Genomic DNA, 15,661 nt, shown 5'->3' on the forward strand with positions numbered 1-15,661 from the left:
TTTCCTGTGGTCAAACTGACGCTGTAGGAAAATCACCATAGTTTGGAAGTGATCTAATCAGATAGGGTTATCCTCTAATAGATTCTGATCCACTGCAAACATTAACAATATTGGTGGCTTAAATGACGGAGCAAATCTGAATTTGGAGAAGTCTTCCTCCAATGACATCGTGGTGTCCCTCTTAATTACCCTGTTACCAGGGGAGGGCGTTACTGACACGAGATGGTCTGCTACTAGGGCTGGGACGGGTAACTCGGGTACCCGGGTACCCGGGTCGGGTGGGTACTGAGTAGGACCCAGGTACCCACAGGACTACCCGGACCCGTGGTCAGTCACGTGATATTTTGTTTAATGACAAAAAATTTCTATATAATTGCATGGTTACACGACAATTTTAAGTCTCTAATGTTCGCATTTCTTCATGACTATGAACATGTTCCTTCTAACTTAATTATGTTCGAACAAAGCTAAAACTTCAGTCAACTTCAGTGTAAGCATGACCACATCGTTTTATACGTGTATCTAAAAACATTCTGCCAGGGCTACTGTCAAACTATTCCCAATCGGACATTTTGTACCTATCTCTTGACACCAACAGGGTCGGGTAATAGGGGTGTGGGTACCCGGGTAGTAAATTTGGACTCGTCCCAGCCCTATCTGCTACCCAATCGGGTACATGTGCTAAGCTGATCATGTGCCGGTTACGTAACCGAGTACACTGTAAGCCTTTGGGCTAACATCATTGTAGAGACCTTGATCGGTCTATGCTGAATATGTTGGAACAGCGCTAAGCTGATCGTGCCTCGCTTGCGTAATAGGAGCGCTTGGGTAGCAGTCAGACGCTGCGCTCGGCGCAGGTCTATGCTGGATATGTTGGAACAGCGCTAAGCTGATTGTGCCTCGCTTGCGTAATAGGAGCGCTTGGGTAGCAGTCAGACGCTGCGCTCGGCGCAGGTCTATGCTGGATATGTTGGAACAGCACTAAGCTGATCGTGCGTCGCTTGCGTAATAGAAGCACTTGGGTAGTAGTCAGGTGCTGCGCTCGGCGCAGGTAACTGAGACACATAGCTGAAAGGTATTGACTGGATCAAGGCTTGCGTCTAATCTACCTAACACATATATGTGTAAGCCAACTGACGTGGATGATAATCTTGGTAAGATTTTCGACGACAATTAATGCAATCGCACAAACATAGGTACGCAATAAAAGAATTGTTGATGAAGCGGGACTGGAAGAAAACCGTAGATTTGATATTAATCTATCAGCAGCCATATTTTTAACGAGTTGAAAATGTATACAATAATTTGAGCATACACAACTCACTGTTACGCCAAAGCTAGTAGTATTTAAGAACACAAGAATATGTTATACATACGTAGCTGAGAATTGTAAACAGTATGACTACCTTGGCAGGCAAACGATTGTAACATAATTCAAAATGGCGGCGAACAACATGTGGCGGGAAAAAAGACAAGAGTGTTTTCACGCCTAATTAATTCACATAAAACTACACAACATGGTGAAAGTACAGTCGTGCCCCGCTTATACGGACTTCAGATATCTGGAAACCTGAGTTCCCGGACGATTTTCATTTAAAACGAAAAAAATTACTATATAAATTTACCCTAATATTCAGAAATTCAGTCATTTTCATACACAAAACACTGAAATGCACACAAAATTGTCTCACTTATCCGGACAATATCCGGATTACTTCCGCTGGTGGTAATCCTTTGATTCGTGCGAAGTCAATTAACCAAGTGACACTGAGTTACGTTTGAGACGAGCTTGTTTATTGTACATGTAATCCCCTTCGATAAATATGGCGTCTGTGGAGGTAGGAGGTCAAAGTTGTGTAAGTATGGCCTGTCATCCAGCGAAACGTAAGCGACACACAGTTACAGCACGCGAAAAAAGAGAAATTTGTCAACACCCGTCAGCAAGTTTAGAAAACCATCAGTAAACATTATGGCACTGAATTTGGACATACCATAGGAAAATCGACAATTGGTGACATTTTAAAAGACAAACAGAAGTGGCTAAATCTCCCGGAAAATTCAAATGACTTATCACGATCCTGTGTAACAAAACACCAGAAGATGGAAGATGCATTATATTTTTGGTTGTGTGACATGACAAGTCGTAATGTGTATGAATAAAGATTGAGTGGATTTATCTGTTTGCTCTGTCATCTGTAATGAGTTGCATAATTGAAGGGAAGTAACTCTTCCAGTAAGAAGCTGGTTTCATTTATACGGACAAATTGTGAAATGACGCAAGTGTCCGTTTTTAAAAACGAGGCACGACTGTAATATAGAAAGAATACATCACCCATCGCAGATCAATTTTAGGATTGTAGACGAAAACTGAAGGTCTAAAATTAATCCAAAAGGAGAGCTCCTCTGGGACACGTCCTAGCTGTGCTGCGATAAGCAGTGATGTGAAGATGACCTTAGGTGTGAACAAGGTCACAGGACAGCGACGGAAGGCCACTGATTGGGACTTTAGAACAACAACTTTATTTCTTCACCCAGGACCTTCGCAGCGCTGTCCTTCTAGTTGTCGTAAGGTAAGCAGTGAATGCATTAAGGATAATGCAGGCTAAGTAAAAAAATTGTTATTTTAGTTGCAGCTTTTCAATATACATATTTAAAATAATAATATCCTTAGCACTTTTGTACAGCTGATGGCTGATGGCTATTGCCAGATTATTTTTTTGTGTAGGGAACAATTTGCCCTGTCACCGTCGAGGTGATGAGAAATAACTGTCAAACTACAACAAATATGACTTTTAACAAGTCAAAGTATGGCATTTATGATATATGTATTCATTCCCTGTCATCTAAAGTTCATTTCAAGGCATCAATAACCGTGATCTGACCGTGGTTGCTGTAAATAACGGTGAGTTGTTTGATCTAATGATCAATTCACACATAATTTACCCAAATAAAATTAAAGGAAATCTTGAATAAAATTAATAAAATAGCTTACAAACAAAAGTCCTGATGCACAATTCACACTTTTATAACCAGACAGTGATTAATTTGCGTACTTCAGTATGGATTTGTTGACATGGTATTTCTATATGTGCTCACGGTAATGTCTTTGTGCTGGGGAGAAATATAAATATCAAAACTAATTAAGGCATGCATAGTGTGCACATAAAAAGTTAAGCTGTTTGAAATCAGAATACAGTCAAGTCCCGATAATCCGACATTGTTGGTTGCATATGATTATGTCGGACTAATGAGTATGTCGGATAAACGAAATTAAGTAGTATCAACATTCGTGATCGAAAATCGGACAACTACACGATAGATAACAATACAAACACGTAATAAAAAAATAAAAAATAAATATTCATATTTTTATTTTACATTGTTAGCTGAATAGGTTTTCTAATCATGCAACCTCTAAAGCTCAACAGAAAAAAACTGTTACAGACTGTATGATTTATTCAAAATACTTTAAAAAGCATAGTCTGGAATGGAAGTTGCAAGTTTGAAACTGGTGCCACAAAGCTGACGGGCAGAGCATGACCACTGAGTACGCTAATCACTGTGTCGGATTAACGAGACTGATTAATGAGTGATTTTGGTAATTAGTTGCAAATCAGATGTCGAATTAACAGGTCTAAATAGCACTGATTTAATCGGTTCCCATCATTAGTGTCGGATAAAGCCGACTGTGGGATTGACGAGACTTGACAGTATTATTTTGGGAAGTACGTCTATAAATGAATCTTAGACCATACATGTACATGCTGTGATGCATGTCTGATACGTTGTTGAAATTATCCCCCACCATATCGTGCATATTTTCGTCTGTACATACGCCGATACAGCCTTTATCTGGAGCCCTGGTTACATCTATAAAGTCTCCATAGAGACCTTGACATATAATACAATCATGACAAATGATAGGTGTTGAGTTAGTGACTTAGAACTTAAGAATTCATCTAAACTGATTGCAAAAATGCTTTGATTGTTCATATATCAATCCAACTGATCGAAAAATTTGAACAAGTCTTCAAAATATGGGCTCTAGTGACTTGGCTTCAAACAGGTCACCTAAAACTTGAAAAGCTTGAGATCCTGCTTTAGAGATCATGTATAGTTTAATCTAATTTCATGCATAAATACCCAAATTTTTGTGTACAACAAGCATTTTTCATGCTTGACCATCAATGTTAATCAATAATGTCAGAAATATTCCCATAGGGTATCTAGGATGTATATCAGGTCTGAAGTCTCAAACATCTGTCATAAGCATGTGGTTAAGCAAACCAACTGTGGCAGCAGTGGCGGAGTTACAATTTGATCAAACATATTAAAATTTTGAATAACATCCTCTAAACCTTCATCTTGAACACATGTAGTTCCCTTTTATGATCTTGGGAGAGACCATTGCATTGCCAAAGGCTGAGTCTAACATGCAATAAATAAAACACTCAGTTATCTTAATAAAAGACAATAAAATCATCTTCATTGTATATTTGAAACTGACTGAGATCAGCAAAGTAATGGACCCGTCAAGATTAGGGGGTTTGAATTGGTCTTCAGCAACCCATGCTTGTAGTTAAGAGGCGACTAACGGGTTCGTGTGGCCAGGTTCACAGACTTGGTTGCTGCATGTAATCATATCCCAATTGCGTGGATCAATGCTCATGATGTCAATCACTGGATTGTCTGGTCCAGCCTTGATTATTTACAGACCACCGTCATATAGCTGAAATATTGCTGACACGGCGTTAAACAACAAACAAACAATAAAGTAATGGTCTGACATTAATTAAATACTGTTTGAGGAATGAAGGTTTCTAAACAGAAGGTAGAATATTGGTAGAATTCAGGTTCACTTCTACAACTGGCCGTTATGGCTTACTGTTGAACTTGAGCTGTCTAATATCAGCTATGTTTTAAGACTCCAATCCAGAAGGTTACGTATTAAGAGAATATCTGTAACATGTACAAGTGTCCAACTGTGGCTAGGTTGATGATGTGATTGTACTTACTAGTCTGTTGGTGAGGCCCTTGCTGTGAGCCAGTGAACAGTGTGTGATGCTGTCCCCGACATGCTGCAGCAGACCACTAGTCATGCCAGTCAGCATCTTCCACTCCTTGTAAGCCTGGAATGACAACAATAATCACAAATTCTAATCACTTACATAACATATTCATACTACTTCTTCAAATACTGACATGTTATTTTTGTTCCAAAATAATTTCTTTGCTGAAAGTAATTTCAGATTTGACAAAAATCCTACATGACTGTTGATGCAGAGGAAATGTAAAAAATGTTAAAGTTTAGGACAGTGCACCACCACGTGAGCATACCTGAGAGACAAGAAGGTGGAGACATTGTGGAGACAGTGTAACTGGGCCAGATAGTAACTTACCTGTTTGTAGTGTTTGTTTTCATTGTCCTCATCTTCAACACTCTCTGATTCATCGACATCAGCATCCTCGTCTATGATGAAACTGTGGGGAGTGTGAGCCACACTGCCTTCACGGTCTTCCCCAACAGTTGAGGGGAGGCAACTCCAAACACCTGCAGCAGAAAACACAGTTTCAACAATCATTGGAACAATTAGGAAGGTGTAAATAAGAATAGCTGAAGTCAGTTGACACAGGTATGCATCTTGAAATAGATTGAACCAACGCAACAGAATGTGCATACATTATACCATGTCAATGCCCTATCTAAACAATATGAATGAAGTTTCATCTGCCTGCAGTAAAACCTTTTGAGTTATTGTAAGTATTGTGTGTGTGAATTACCTTCACCTTGTTGTGAATCTTACCTTCACTATCCGTTAGGGGTGACTATTGGTCTGGAAATAACTATTGATAGTGAAAGAAACTATCGCGATAACTATTGCTAGTGAAAGAAACTATTGCGATAACTATTGATATTGCTAGCAACTATCATTTTAGATTTTAGAGTAGAACTATACCTTGGAACTGAAGTTTCCTTTGAATGTGATAACCATAACAAAATGTAAAGTTTGAGATGACTGAATTGTTTTTTCTTTACCCTCATAATCCACATTACAATGTATAAATTACTACCAATCATGATCAAAGGATAAACAAATTTGAACTGCATTGAATGTATTTTATTAATATGCTAGATACAATCTAAACTATCGATATTCCTAACTGAAATCGATATTATTGATCGGAAACTGATTTAACAATCGATTTATTGACTTCAAGTGCGTACCAATAGCAATATATCGATATTTCAATTTATCGTGACACCCCTATTATCCGTCACATGTATTTTATTCCTAAAGGCTATACAGCATATAAACATAAAAGGAGCCATACGGCTCTGTATCTCACTTGACTTATGAAGCAATACTTTTATGACACTTCAACTTTACTTTGGTACAAATATCTATAGTGAGTAAAAGAAAGACTCTGGGGACAAAGAGAAAATAATTATCCTTGCATCACTGTTAAGGAAAACAATGTTGAATGGAAATGGTTTCTAAACAAACTTGGATCTTCTTATGGTCATTACTTTCATACAATGTGTAAACCCTGTTGGTGAGGCAAACATTTATTTTCTAGTTATAATATGAATCCTCCATCAGTCAACTAGTCAAAAATCAACATTATATCAAAAGAATGTGTTTTAATCTTTGGTGATATAACACTTTTCAGGTAAGTAAAATAGTCCAGGGCATTTTCCTGGAATGCCCATCCTCATTCCCTACGGTACTCAGTTTGCTGTCACTCCCTGGCTGATTTTAAACCAGTGTTGAAACCTTTTTCAAACATGATTCTGTTTAAAGTACTGTTCCAGGTGACTTCTAGTTTGCATCTGTTCATGAGATGCCCTAGATGTGGCACACATTGCATAAGCTCACAACAGTGATTACAACAAATGAGACATAGCGCTTTTTTCCATTATTCACTCCAGTAGAGTTCTGGTATACATGACACCAGCATTGGTCTGTACACAAAGATCTGTAAAGATATCCAGGTATGCAAGCTGAAAAGGGTAATTATGCACAGTGACGTTATACCATTATGGTCATGTTATATGGCAGTGTATTTTAATGTTTAAGAGTGATTGTAGCAGTGGTGCATTGTTTCTGTTGGGATTCGGTAGACGCTCATTGCATTGTGTTTGGACAGGGACCAGTCATCAGGAAGTTACTATATTTAGATGCTAGTGTGGTGTGTAAACTTCGGGTCCATTGATCACGCAGAGTGATAGTATGTTACCGAAACTTCTGTAATGTTCTATGTTGTGAAGGCACCATGTGAAAATTTCCAGGAGCTTGTGGGGCTGCATATATAGTGGGACAAGAGCATGTTTAGGGACCTCTCACACTTTTCATCACTTCGGAGCCAGCTTTCATGTGAGGATCGCTCATCATCCCTGATTCCCTGCCTGGCCCATCTCGAAAGATTGACCACTGTCGCCACTGGGTGAATATATATTATTATCACTGACTCTGCTATCATCACGGTATTTTTGTATTTGATACTGACCAATGCCATCATATTATTTATTGCCATTGAATATTATACTACCACTTGATTGTGTACTGCCATTGTAATTGCTGTGCAGTAATTTGTATTGATTTGTAAACCTTGTTTATTTTTGTAATACATTTGTGAATTGTGTAACGCTTGTTGGTTGGTTGTTGGTTTCACACTAAATTCTTTTACGTACAGATTTCTGGGTTAACATATTGTTTCAGTTTTGGAATTGACACTTAACGGTTATATAAAAAAGAATTCAGATGTATATAAGCATCTAAAAATTAATTGGGTTACAGTGATCTATAGTGTGAATCTCATGCAAGTACACAACCATAAACTACATCTTTGCCAAATTTCAAAACACTATGAAAAAAGATGGCTAATTAATAGCCATTAATGGGTTTATAAATATGGCCACCTTGTTTAAAATCGTATCAGAATTCTGTGAGCACTTTTAAAGACACCACAGCTGGGATTATTTGTACAAAGTTCCAGGCATCCTATTCACAAAGTGGTCTCAGCTAAGACAAATCTTAGTGACTTACAACAAAAATTACAGCTGCAATTTGAGCTATTCTTGACAGGCATGTCATACACCTATCACATGAAACTAATCTTAGCTTTGACAGTGAGCTCTTCTGTGATGGAAGAAAATAAGCTAGGGGTTTCCCATTGACACCATCGATTATACAGGGAATTCCCAAAATTTAAATTCATGTATGCATTTATATTTATAAATATATAAAAATTAGTAAAATCTAAATATTTTTTACATTTGTATACTTATCCTGCATTACTCCGTATTGCATTTACTGCTGTCTTTGACAGAGTGACGAACTGTGTGAGATCCAGCTGCTGAAGAAAGTTGTCCCAACCAGCTCAGGAGGCAGCGCCCTCTCACAGTCGGCACGTGACCCGGAAGTCATGACGTCACACAAAAACACATAACTGCTTTAAACATAACATCTGAAACTTCGTGGGGAGGTAGCGTAGCGAAAGGGAGGGCACTTAGACTTCGTAATGCAGGATAAGTATACAAATGTAAAAAATATTTAGATTTTACTAAATTTTTTAACTTATCCTGCATTACTCCGTATTGCATCTTTATCAGACGGCATGGCCGGTGGGCATACCTGCAGATGTGAACCATATTAAACCCTCGTCAAGGTCCGATGAATCCGCACCGCATACAAGTGATGACCGGAACATCTACGACCATTCCTGTCTTCAGGAAACAAGAGTCGATGCAAAAACGAAACGCCCGAATAGGTAACCGAAATACAATGAGGCGTGTTGCCAAAATATATAACTTACCGAAGAGCGAAAGCGAAACGCAGTAGAGCCCTCTAATCTGAGGCGATAAACACCAGAGAGTTCGACGGGCCCCGCTCGGGGAATCGAAGAATCAGCGGCGTCGGCGGCAAAATCTACGACCAATCCCAAGAGCGAATGCGAAACGCAGGATAGCCCTCTAGGCTGGAGGCAAGGAACACCGGTGAGGTCGACGGGCACCGCTCAGGTATCAGAGAAGCAGCGGCGTTGGCGCCGGCGCCGGTGTCCACATCTACTACCATTCCTGTCGTCAGGAAACGAGAGTTGATGCAAAAAGTAAAACCCGGATAGGTGACAGCAATAGAATGAGTCGGGTAACCCAAAACTAAAACTGACCTAAGAGCGAATGCGGAACGCAAGAGATCCGTCTCGTCTGGGGTGATAAACACCAGAGAGGTCGACGGGCCCCGCTCAGGGTATCGGAGAATCAGTGGCGTCGGAGATAGATGACCTGTTGGGCTACAACCAGGGACCAAAACTGTGAACGCCGGCGACAACTTTCAAGGCTACATCACGGAAGTAGTGGTTGGTGAAGGCGGTGTCCGATCGCCACGAACAGGCTTCCCTGAACGACTGGATGGAACAGTATACCGTGAAGAACCAGTGTAAATACGATCGCCCTGATCTCATTTTATTTCAGGTGATAGCCTTTGGGGGGAGGGTCCAATCCGGCGGCTCATAAGCTTTAAGGATGACCGTCCGGAGCCACAGGGAAAAGTATTCCGGCTGACCAACGACTGCGACGAAGGGGAGACCGGCAGAAAAAGGTGTTTCCTAGACTTGCGGCAGTCTTTAGATCGTAGAATAACCTTCAGTGCCCTTACTGGGCATAATGACGCTCATCCTCATCCTCGGCACCCACACTGGACGAGGGGGGAGGGGACAAGGAATGATCTATCAGGCTGTCCTGGGAGTTGAGTCTTTACGCTGACGTCCCAGTACGGTCCATGATGAACGGCGCCCTGGGTACCGCATTCGAACCGGGCACGGGAGACGTCGAGGGCGTGCTGTACATGGACTCGAGCGGCAGTAGTCAAAACCAGTAGAAACACCCGTCTTCTACTTAAGGTCGTAGAAGGAAGACGAGGGGAGTGGTTCGAAGGGCGTTGAAGACCACATTCAGATCCAACGCAGGCGGTCCGAACTTGGCCTTCAGGTCTTCAAGACTGAACGAGCGCAGCCAGGCCCGTAGGTCGGGAATTTTCGTCTTTCTCCGATCGTCCGGGATGGCCAGAACGGAGTAGATGGCGACCAGGTGTGTGGGGGTGGTAAGCCCTTCAACCGACGGGTGCTACGCAAGTACAGAAGGAACTGAACCAGGATCTGCGGTGACGCTGTCATCGGATCCTGGTGTTTGTCAGAACAAAATGCCTGGAACAAGCATCATTTATCAGCATACAGTCCCCCTGTAGATGGACGGTGGGCTGAAGCAATAGCCTTGGTCGCTCAAGCCGAATAGCCCTTGGCTTTCTGCAGGTGTGTCAGGCGTGCAGACGATAACATGCGGGTATGAGGGTGTGGCAACAGACCGTGTGGATGGAGCAGAAGGTTGTCTCTGGGTATGTTTCGGAGGTCGATAACCCAACTTCTGGCTGACCAATAAGGCGAGACCAAAGTCAATGGCAGGGGTCGAGTGGCCTGGATCTCTGAAGAACCATGGGAGGGAGAACCGGAGTCGGAAAAGCGTACACGCGTAATCCTTCTCAGGAACGATGGAAGGCTTCGACTGCCACAGCGGTCGTATCCGGCACAGGTGGAATGGAAGACGACAGCTGGCCACATTCAGATATGAGGCAAACAGATCTAGGGTTGGGGTGTCGACCGTTTGACATATTCTGGCCCGATGCGCCGGAGAGCGTGAGGCGTCGGAGAGCTTGAGGCGCCTGGAACGCCGAAGATGGTGATTCTCGGGGGCGCCGGTCGAGTTTGTAGCGCCGGGAGAGGGGCGAGTACTCTGGGTCCGCAAACACCACACTACGGTGACGTCGTCAGTGGACACGATCAACAGGGCGTGACCGAGAAAGCACTGTCAGCAAGCGACGTCCTGGATAAGCCTTTATCTCGAGGCTGTTGCTGTGCCAATGGTGTTGATCTCTGGATCACAGGTGGTCACAATGTGGGCTGGTGTGGGCCACTAGCCACCGACAAGGTGGCAGGGGTGGTAGTCAGCAACAGGGGTCTGCGATTGCGTACCGTCGGTACGATTCGGAAAAAGGTGTGATCGCCTGCGAGCCAACCTCAAGTAGACGAAGTAAACCAGCTTCACAATCGACCGCCGGGGCATCGACGTAACCGGGTAGTAGGAAGTCGAGGCAATATGGCCATTGCACGAAGTAATGAGATCGTTTTCATCCCTGAAGCGGCGTATAAGTACTCCTGTTCTTATATCGAGGTGACGATGGAGGACGACAACACGATACGAGGCAGGTATGCAACAGGGGTCAGTGGGACGGCCGAGGGACTTTAAGTATCAAATCGACACTGTGTCCGGTAGTCAAGGCGGAAGATAGGAAGGTGTCGTAGTCGAAAAGATCAAACCGGACGAAGGAAGGCGATCTTTTCCATCCCTTGAACGCCTATAGGCGCTATCGTTCTTACAGCGAAGGGTTGATGAAACAAGGTTCCTCGTGACAGCCGTGTTGGTAGAGGAGGTCTATTGTTTCCAACATCCGTGCATGGATGGACTGCGACAGGCGCCTGGTTGAGTGGTAGCACCAAGCGTACAGGTAGACATGGAAACCAATCTGTAGAAATACATGGCACCCCTTGCCATGGTAAGTTGACCTAATTCCGGTCGGAGTTGTTGACAGTCCGAGTACTTGACACGTGACATGTAAATCACACTGCGCAGTAGCCGAGAAAACCGCCTTGGAGTCGGAACTGAGGTGCAAACTCCACACACAGACAATCCTCAATGAACTGCGTGAGAGACGATCAAGTGGTGTACCCGAGTTTTGCGATAAAACACGGAACCCCATGGGCGTCGTGGAAAACCCGGTGAGCGCCGAGGAAGAGTCTCTTTCAGGAACGCTGGCGCTAGGGTAGGGTAGAACAGCGTTGGTGTCGGCGATGTCGACGAAGTAAACTCTTTGTAAGTGGATGTCGTCGTCGAATCTGATACAGACGCTGTTCACATGACGCTCTGTTTCGATGGAAACCCGCAGGTCATCTCTCCGGAATCATAGCGCTTTAAACGACGGGATTATGGATAACGTCTCAGTGGGCAAGTTGAATCAGACCAACTGTCTATTGGTTGAAAAGATTCCACCCAGGAAGTAGAACGATAGTCACGATCCCGAAGACCGACGGGTGCGACAGGAGCGGCGACAGTTGTTTCACCATGCTTCTCCGTGTGACGAGTTATGAGACGGCAGCAAGAGAAGAGGGCAGCAAGAGAAGAGGGCAGGGGCGCCGGGGAGGCGATTGCCGATGGTGCCCCTTAAGCCGCAGTAGAAGATCGGATAGTCGGCTCGTTGATCTGAGCTTGATAAAGCTTGTTGATCTGGGCGCCGGAGGTCATCTTAGGCGCCGGATATATCATAGGCGCTTCTTCCGTAACTCTTGAGGCGCCGGAGTAGTCAGAGGCGCCAGAGACATTAGAGGCGTCGAAGATCATGAGATCAAAGACCTTAGAGGCGCCGGGAGCGCCGAAGACATCAGAGGATGCGGAGGCGCCGGAGCGCGGAGACATCAGAGGCGCCGGGAATGCACGAGGCGCCGAGACATCAGAGGCGCCGGACGCCGGGAGCGCCGGGAGCGCCGAGAGCGCCGAGACATCAGACGCGCCGGGAGCGCACGAGGCGCCGAGACATCAGAGGCGCCGGAGGCGCCGGGAGCGCCGGGAGCGCCGGAGGCGCCGAGACATCAGAGGCGCCGGGAGCGCACGAGGCGCCGAGACATCAGAGGCGCCGGAGGCGCCGGGAGCGCCGGGAGCGCCGGGAGCGCCGGGACATCAGAGGCGCCGGAGGCGCCGGGAGCGCACGAGGCGCCGGGAGCGCACGAGGCGCCGAGACATCAGAGGCGCCGGGAGCGCACGAGGCGCCGAGACATCAGAGGCGCCGGAGGCGCCGGGAGCGCCGGGACATCGGAGGCGCCGGGAAGCGCCGGGAGCGCCGGGACATCAGAGGCGCCGGGGGCGCCGGAGACATCAGCGTTGATGTGGTGGTGTTGGAGACCGTGAACGGTCGTATGTCGTGCCAGGGGAGGCAGACTCTACGTTGGGAGCGCTGGAGCCGCCGGTGGAGTAGGAGACCGTGAACGGTCGTATGTCGTGCCATGGGAGGCAGACTCTACGTTGGGAGCCGCCGTTGGTGCTGGGAGCACTTGCGAAGCTGTGCGCTGCTGCCGTCAACGTAGGTGGGGGTCGACGAGCACGTTGAGCCAGGTGTGTCCTGGATACTCGCATGAGCTGAAGGATCACAGCGACGAATGACTGCAACATCGGCACTGCCTTGTGAAAGTACAGGGTGTCGTACAATCACGGCAGAAAGGGGCGGCCCCGACCAGATTTGTTCCCGCGGCAACAAGTGCAGCGAGGCAGAAAATCTGGAATTTAAGCAAAACATAACTATGTGGCAAAGCCACAAAGTGCGGGAAGCATAATGTGATTCAGAAACTTTGTATTTCAATGAAGTTTATGAGATCAAACAATGACGCTAAAAGGTAGCGAAAAAGCATAGCTTTAAGCAAACACATAACCATGTGGCCAATCACAAAGTATGGGAAGCATAATGTGATTCAGAAACTTTGTATTTCAATGAAGTTTATGAGATCAAACAATGACGCTAAAAGGTAGCGAAAAGCATAGCTTTAAGCAAACACATAACCATGTGCAAACACGTAACCATGTGGCAAAACCACAGAGTACGGGAGACATAATGTAACTCAAAAACTTCGTATTACATTGAAGTTTATGAGAAGAAACAATTACGCTGAGAGGTAGCGAAAAGGCAAGGCTTTAAGCACACCAAAACAACATACATAAATGTAATGTATTACCCAAGCCAAAGAGAGAATTCAAAACGCAGAACACGACATTACGTGGCCACGTGGTGAATGGCCAAAATGGCGGGAAAGAAAACAAAATGGCGGGAACAACATTGCGCCCGTAAATTACTGTGACGTGAGCCACAGACGAGCGATAAACGTTACAATTTACGAATGGGAAGACCCTAAGGTCACGGCCCATAACAGGTAACAATGTAGCAGCATATAATGAATGTAGAAACACGCAAAATATAAAAAACAAATAATAAGCTTTAATTTCCACAAGGGATACACAGTACGTCCGTCCGTGGAGGTGACAAAGCAGTTGTGTGTTTTTGTGTGACGTCATGACTTCCGGGTCACGTGCCGACTGTGAGAGGGCGCTGCCTCCTGAGCTGGTTGGGACAACTTTCTTCAGCAGCTGGATCTCACACAGTTCGTCACTCTGTCAAAGACAGCAGTAAATGCAATACGGAGTAATGCAGGATAAGTTAAAAAATTAATTATATATATAAACAATTAAACTGGACATAGAATTAAATGTTGATGGTATTATTAAGGTCAGTGACAATTTTTTATCAATGATGCATAATGATGTAACTGTCAAGCAAACTTAAAGATTAATATATGCTGCTGGTAAAAGAAAAAGTGACAAAACATACATGAGTATCCGAGACCAAATCCATAACACCCGTACCTTTCAGACATACCAATTGCACCACTGTAACAATTCCATTATTACATCATTTTATGTATATCATTCTACAACAGACATAGCATCAAATACACACATTAGTTGACTTAATGTAACAATGAATATGTTAGGCATGTTTACATAATATATAATACTGATAACCATAACCAAAATATAGATGGTGCATTACTGTTGCGCCTGCAAAAAGTTAAATATTCTACAACATTGGCGTGGTTCAGGTAAACCCAGGGTCAAAGGCTGCCTTGTCACGTAAACAAAGGAAATAGTTTAAATAAAACTCTCATTTAAAACTCTGATGATTGTTAATTTGTGTGTGTAGTTTGTAGGGGTGAAACGGTACAGCAAGGGCACGATATGATACACATAGGTAGGGATACAATACATACTGACCGAAAAAATCGCTGGGGGGTCATTAAACAAGTAGTAAGTAATATATTTCAGCAAAAATATCGTCTTGTATCGATACAGATGAAAACGTATCGGGTATCAATCTTTGTATAAAAACATACAATGCACCGGTGAACGATGTATCGTTTCACCCCTAGTAGTTTGCATATGATAAGTGAGGTGACATCGCATCTAAGATTATTGCACATATATAGTTACCTCTCTGGGCAGACCCTCTACCACTAGATCACGGAGGTGTTCTTGCATGGGATAAGTGAGGTGATGTTGCATCTAAGAATATTGCACTTATATAGCAACCCCGGACCTTTGACTGTCTGGGCGGACTCTCTACCACTAGATCACGGAGGTGTTCTTGCATGGGATAAGTGGGGTGATGTTGCGTCTAAGAATATTGCACTTAAATAGCAACCCCAGACCTTCGACTGTCTGGGCGGACCCTCTACCACTAGATCACGAGGCGGTCTTGCATAAGATACACGTGTTACTGACCTTGAGCCCACTGCACTGGGTAGAAGTGAGACCACAGTGAGGAATCCAAGGCCATCTTGTTCCAGTGTTGACACACCTGGGCACATCTGGCCAGGTCTTGTGGAGACAGGAGAGACAGTACACACAGCAGGATCTCATCAGGAAGACTCTGAACACTGACCAGTGGTACACACACCTCTGTCTCTTCATCTGATGACTCACCTTCAATGCAAAAAGTATCACTAGTAC

General features: G+C 44.2%; 1 protein-coding gene across 4 annotated transcripts in view; it reads right to left on the minus strand.

Moving 5' to 3' along the window:
* The window catches only part of LOC139446811 (F-box/LRR-repeat protein 5-like), a 97,739-nt gene that overhangs the window by 41,527 nt on the left and 40,551 nt on the right, over positions 1–15,661 (minus strand). For all 4 annotated transcript variants that reach the window (XM_071228143.1, XM_071228142.1, XM_071228144.1 and 1 more), the window contains exons 4-6: positions 15,434–15,634; positions 5,400–5,551; positions 5,016–5,129 (exon numbers count right to left, since the gene is read on the minus strand). In XM_071228143.1, coding sequence (XP_071084244.1) covers positions 5,016–5,129; positions 5,400–5,551; positions 15,434–15,634 — 467 coding nt within the window. The remainder of the gene's footprint in view (positions 1–5,015; positions 5,130–5,399; positions 5,552–15,433; positions 15,635–15,661) is intronic.

This window comes from Haliotis cracherodii, unplaced genomic scaffold, assembly GCF_022045235.1.
Source record: "Haliotis cracherodii isolate W230 unplaced genomic scaffold, xgHalCrac1.p SCAF_6, whole genome shotgun sequence".
Classification (NCBI taxonomy): Eukaryota; Metazoa; Mollusca; class Gastropoda; order Lepetellida; family Haliotidae; genus Haliotis; species Haliotis cracherodii.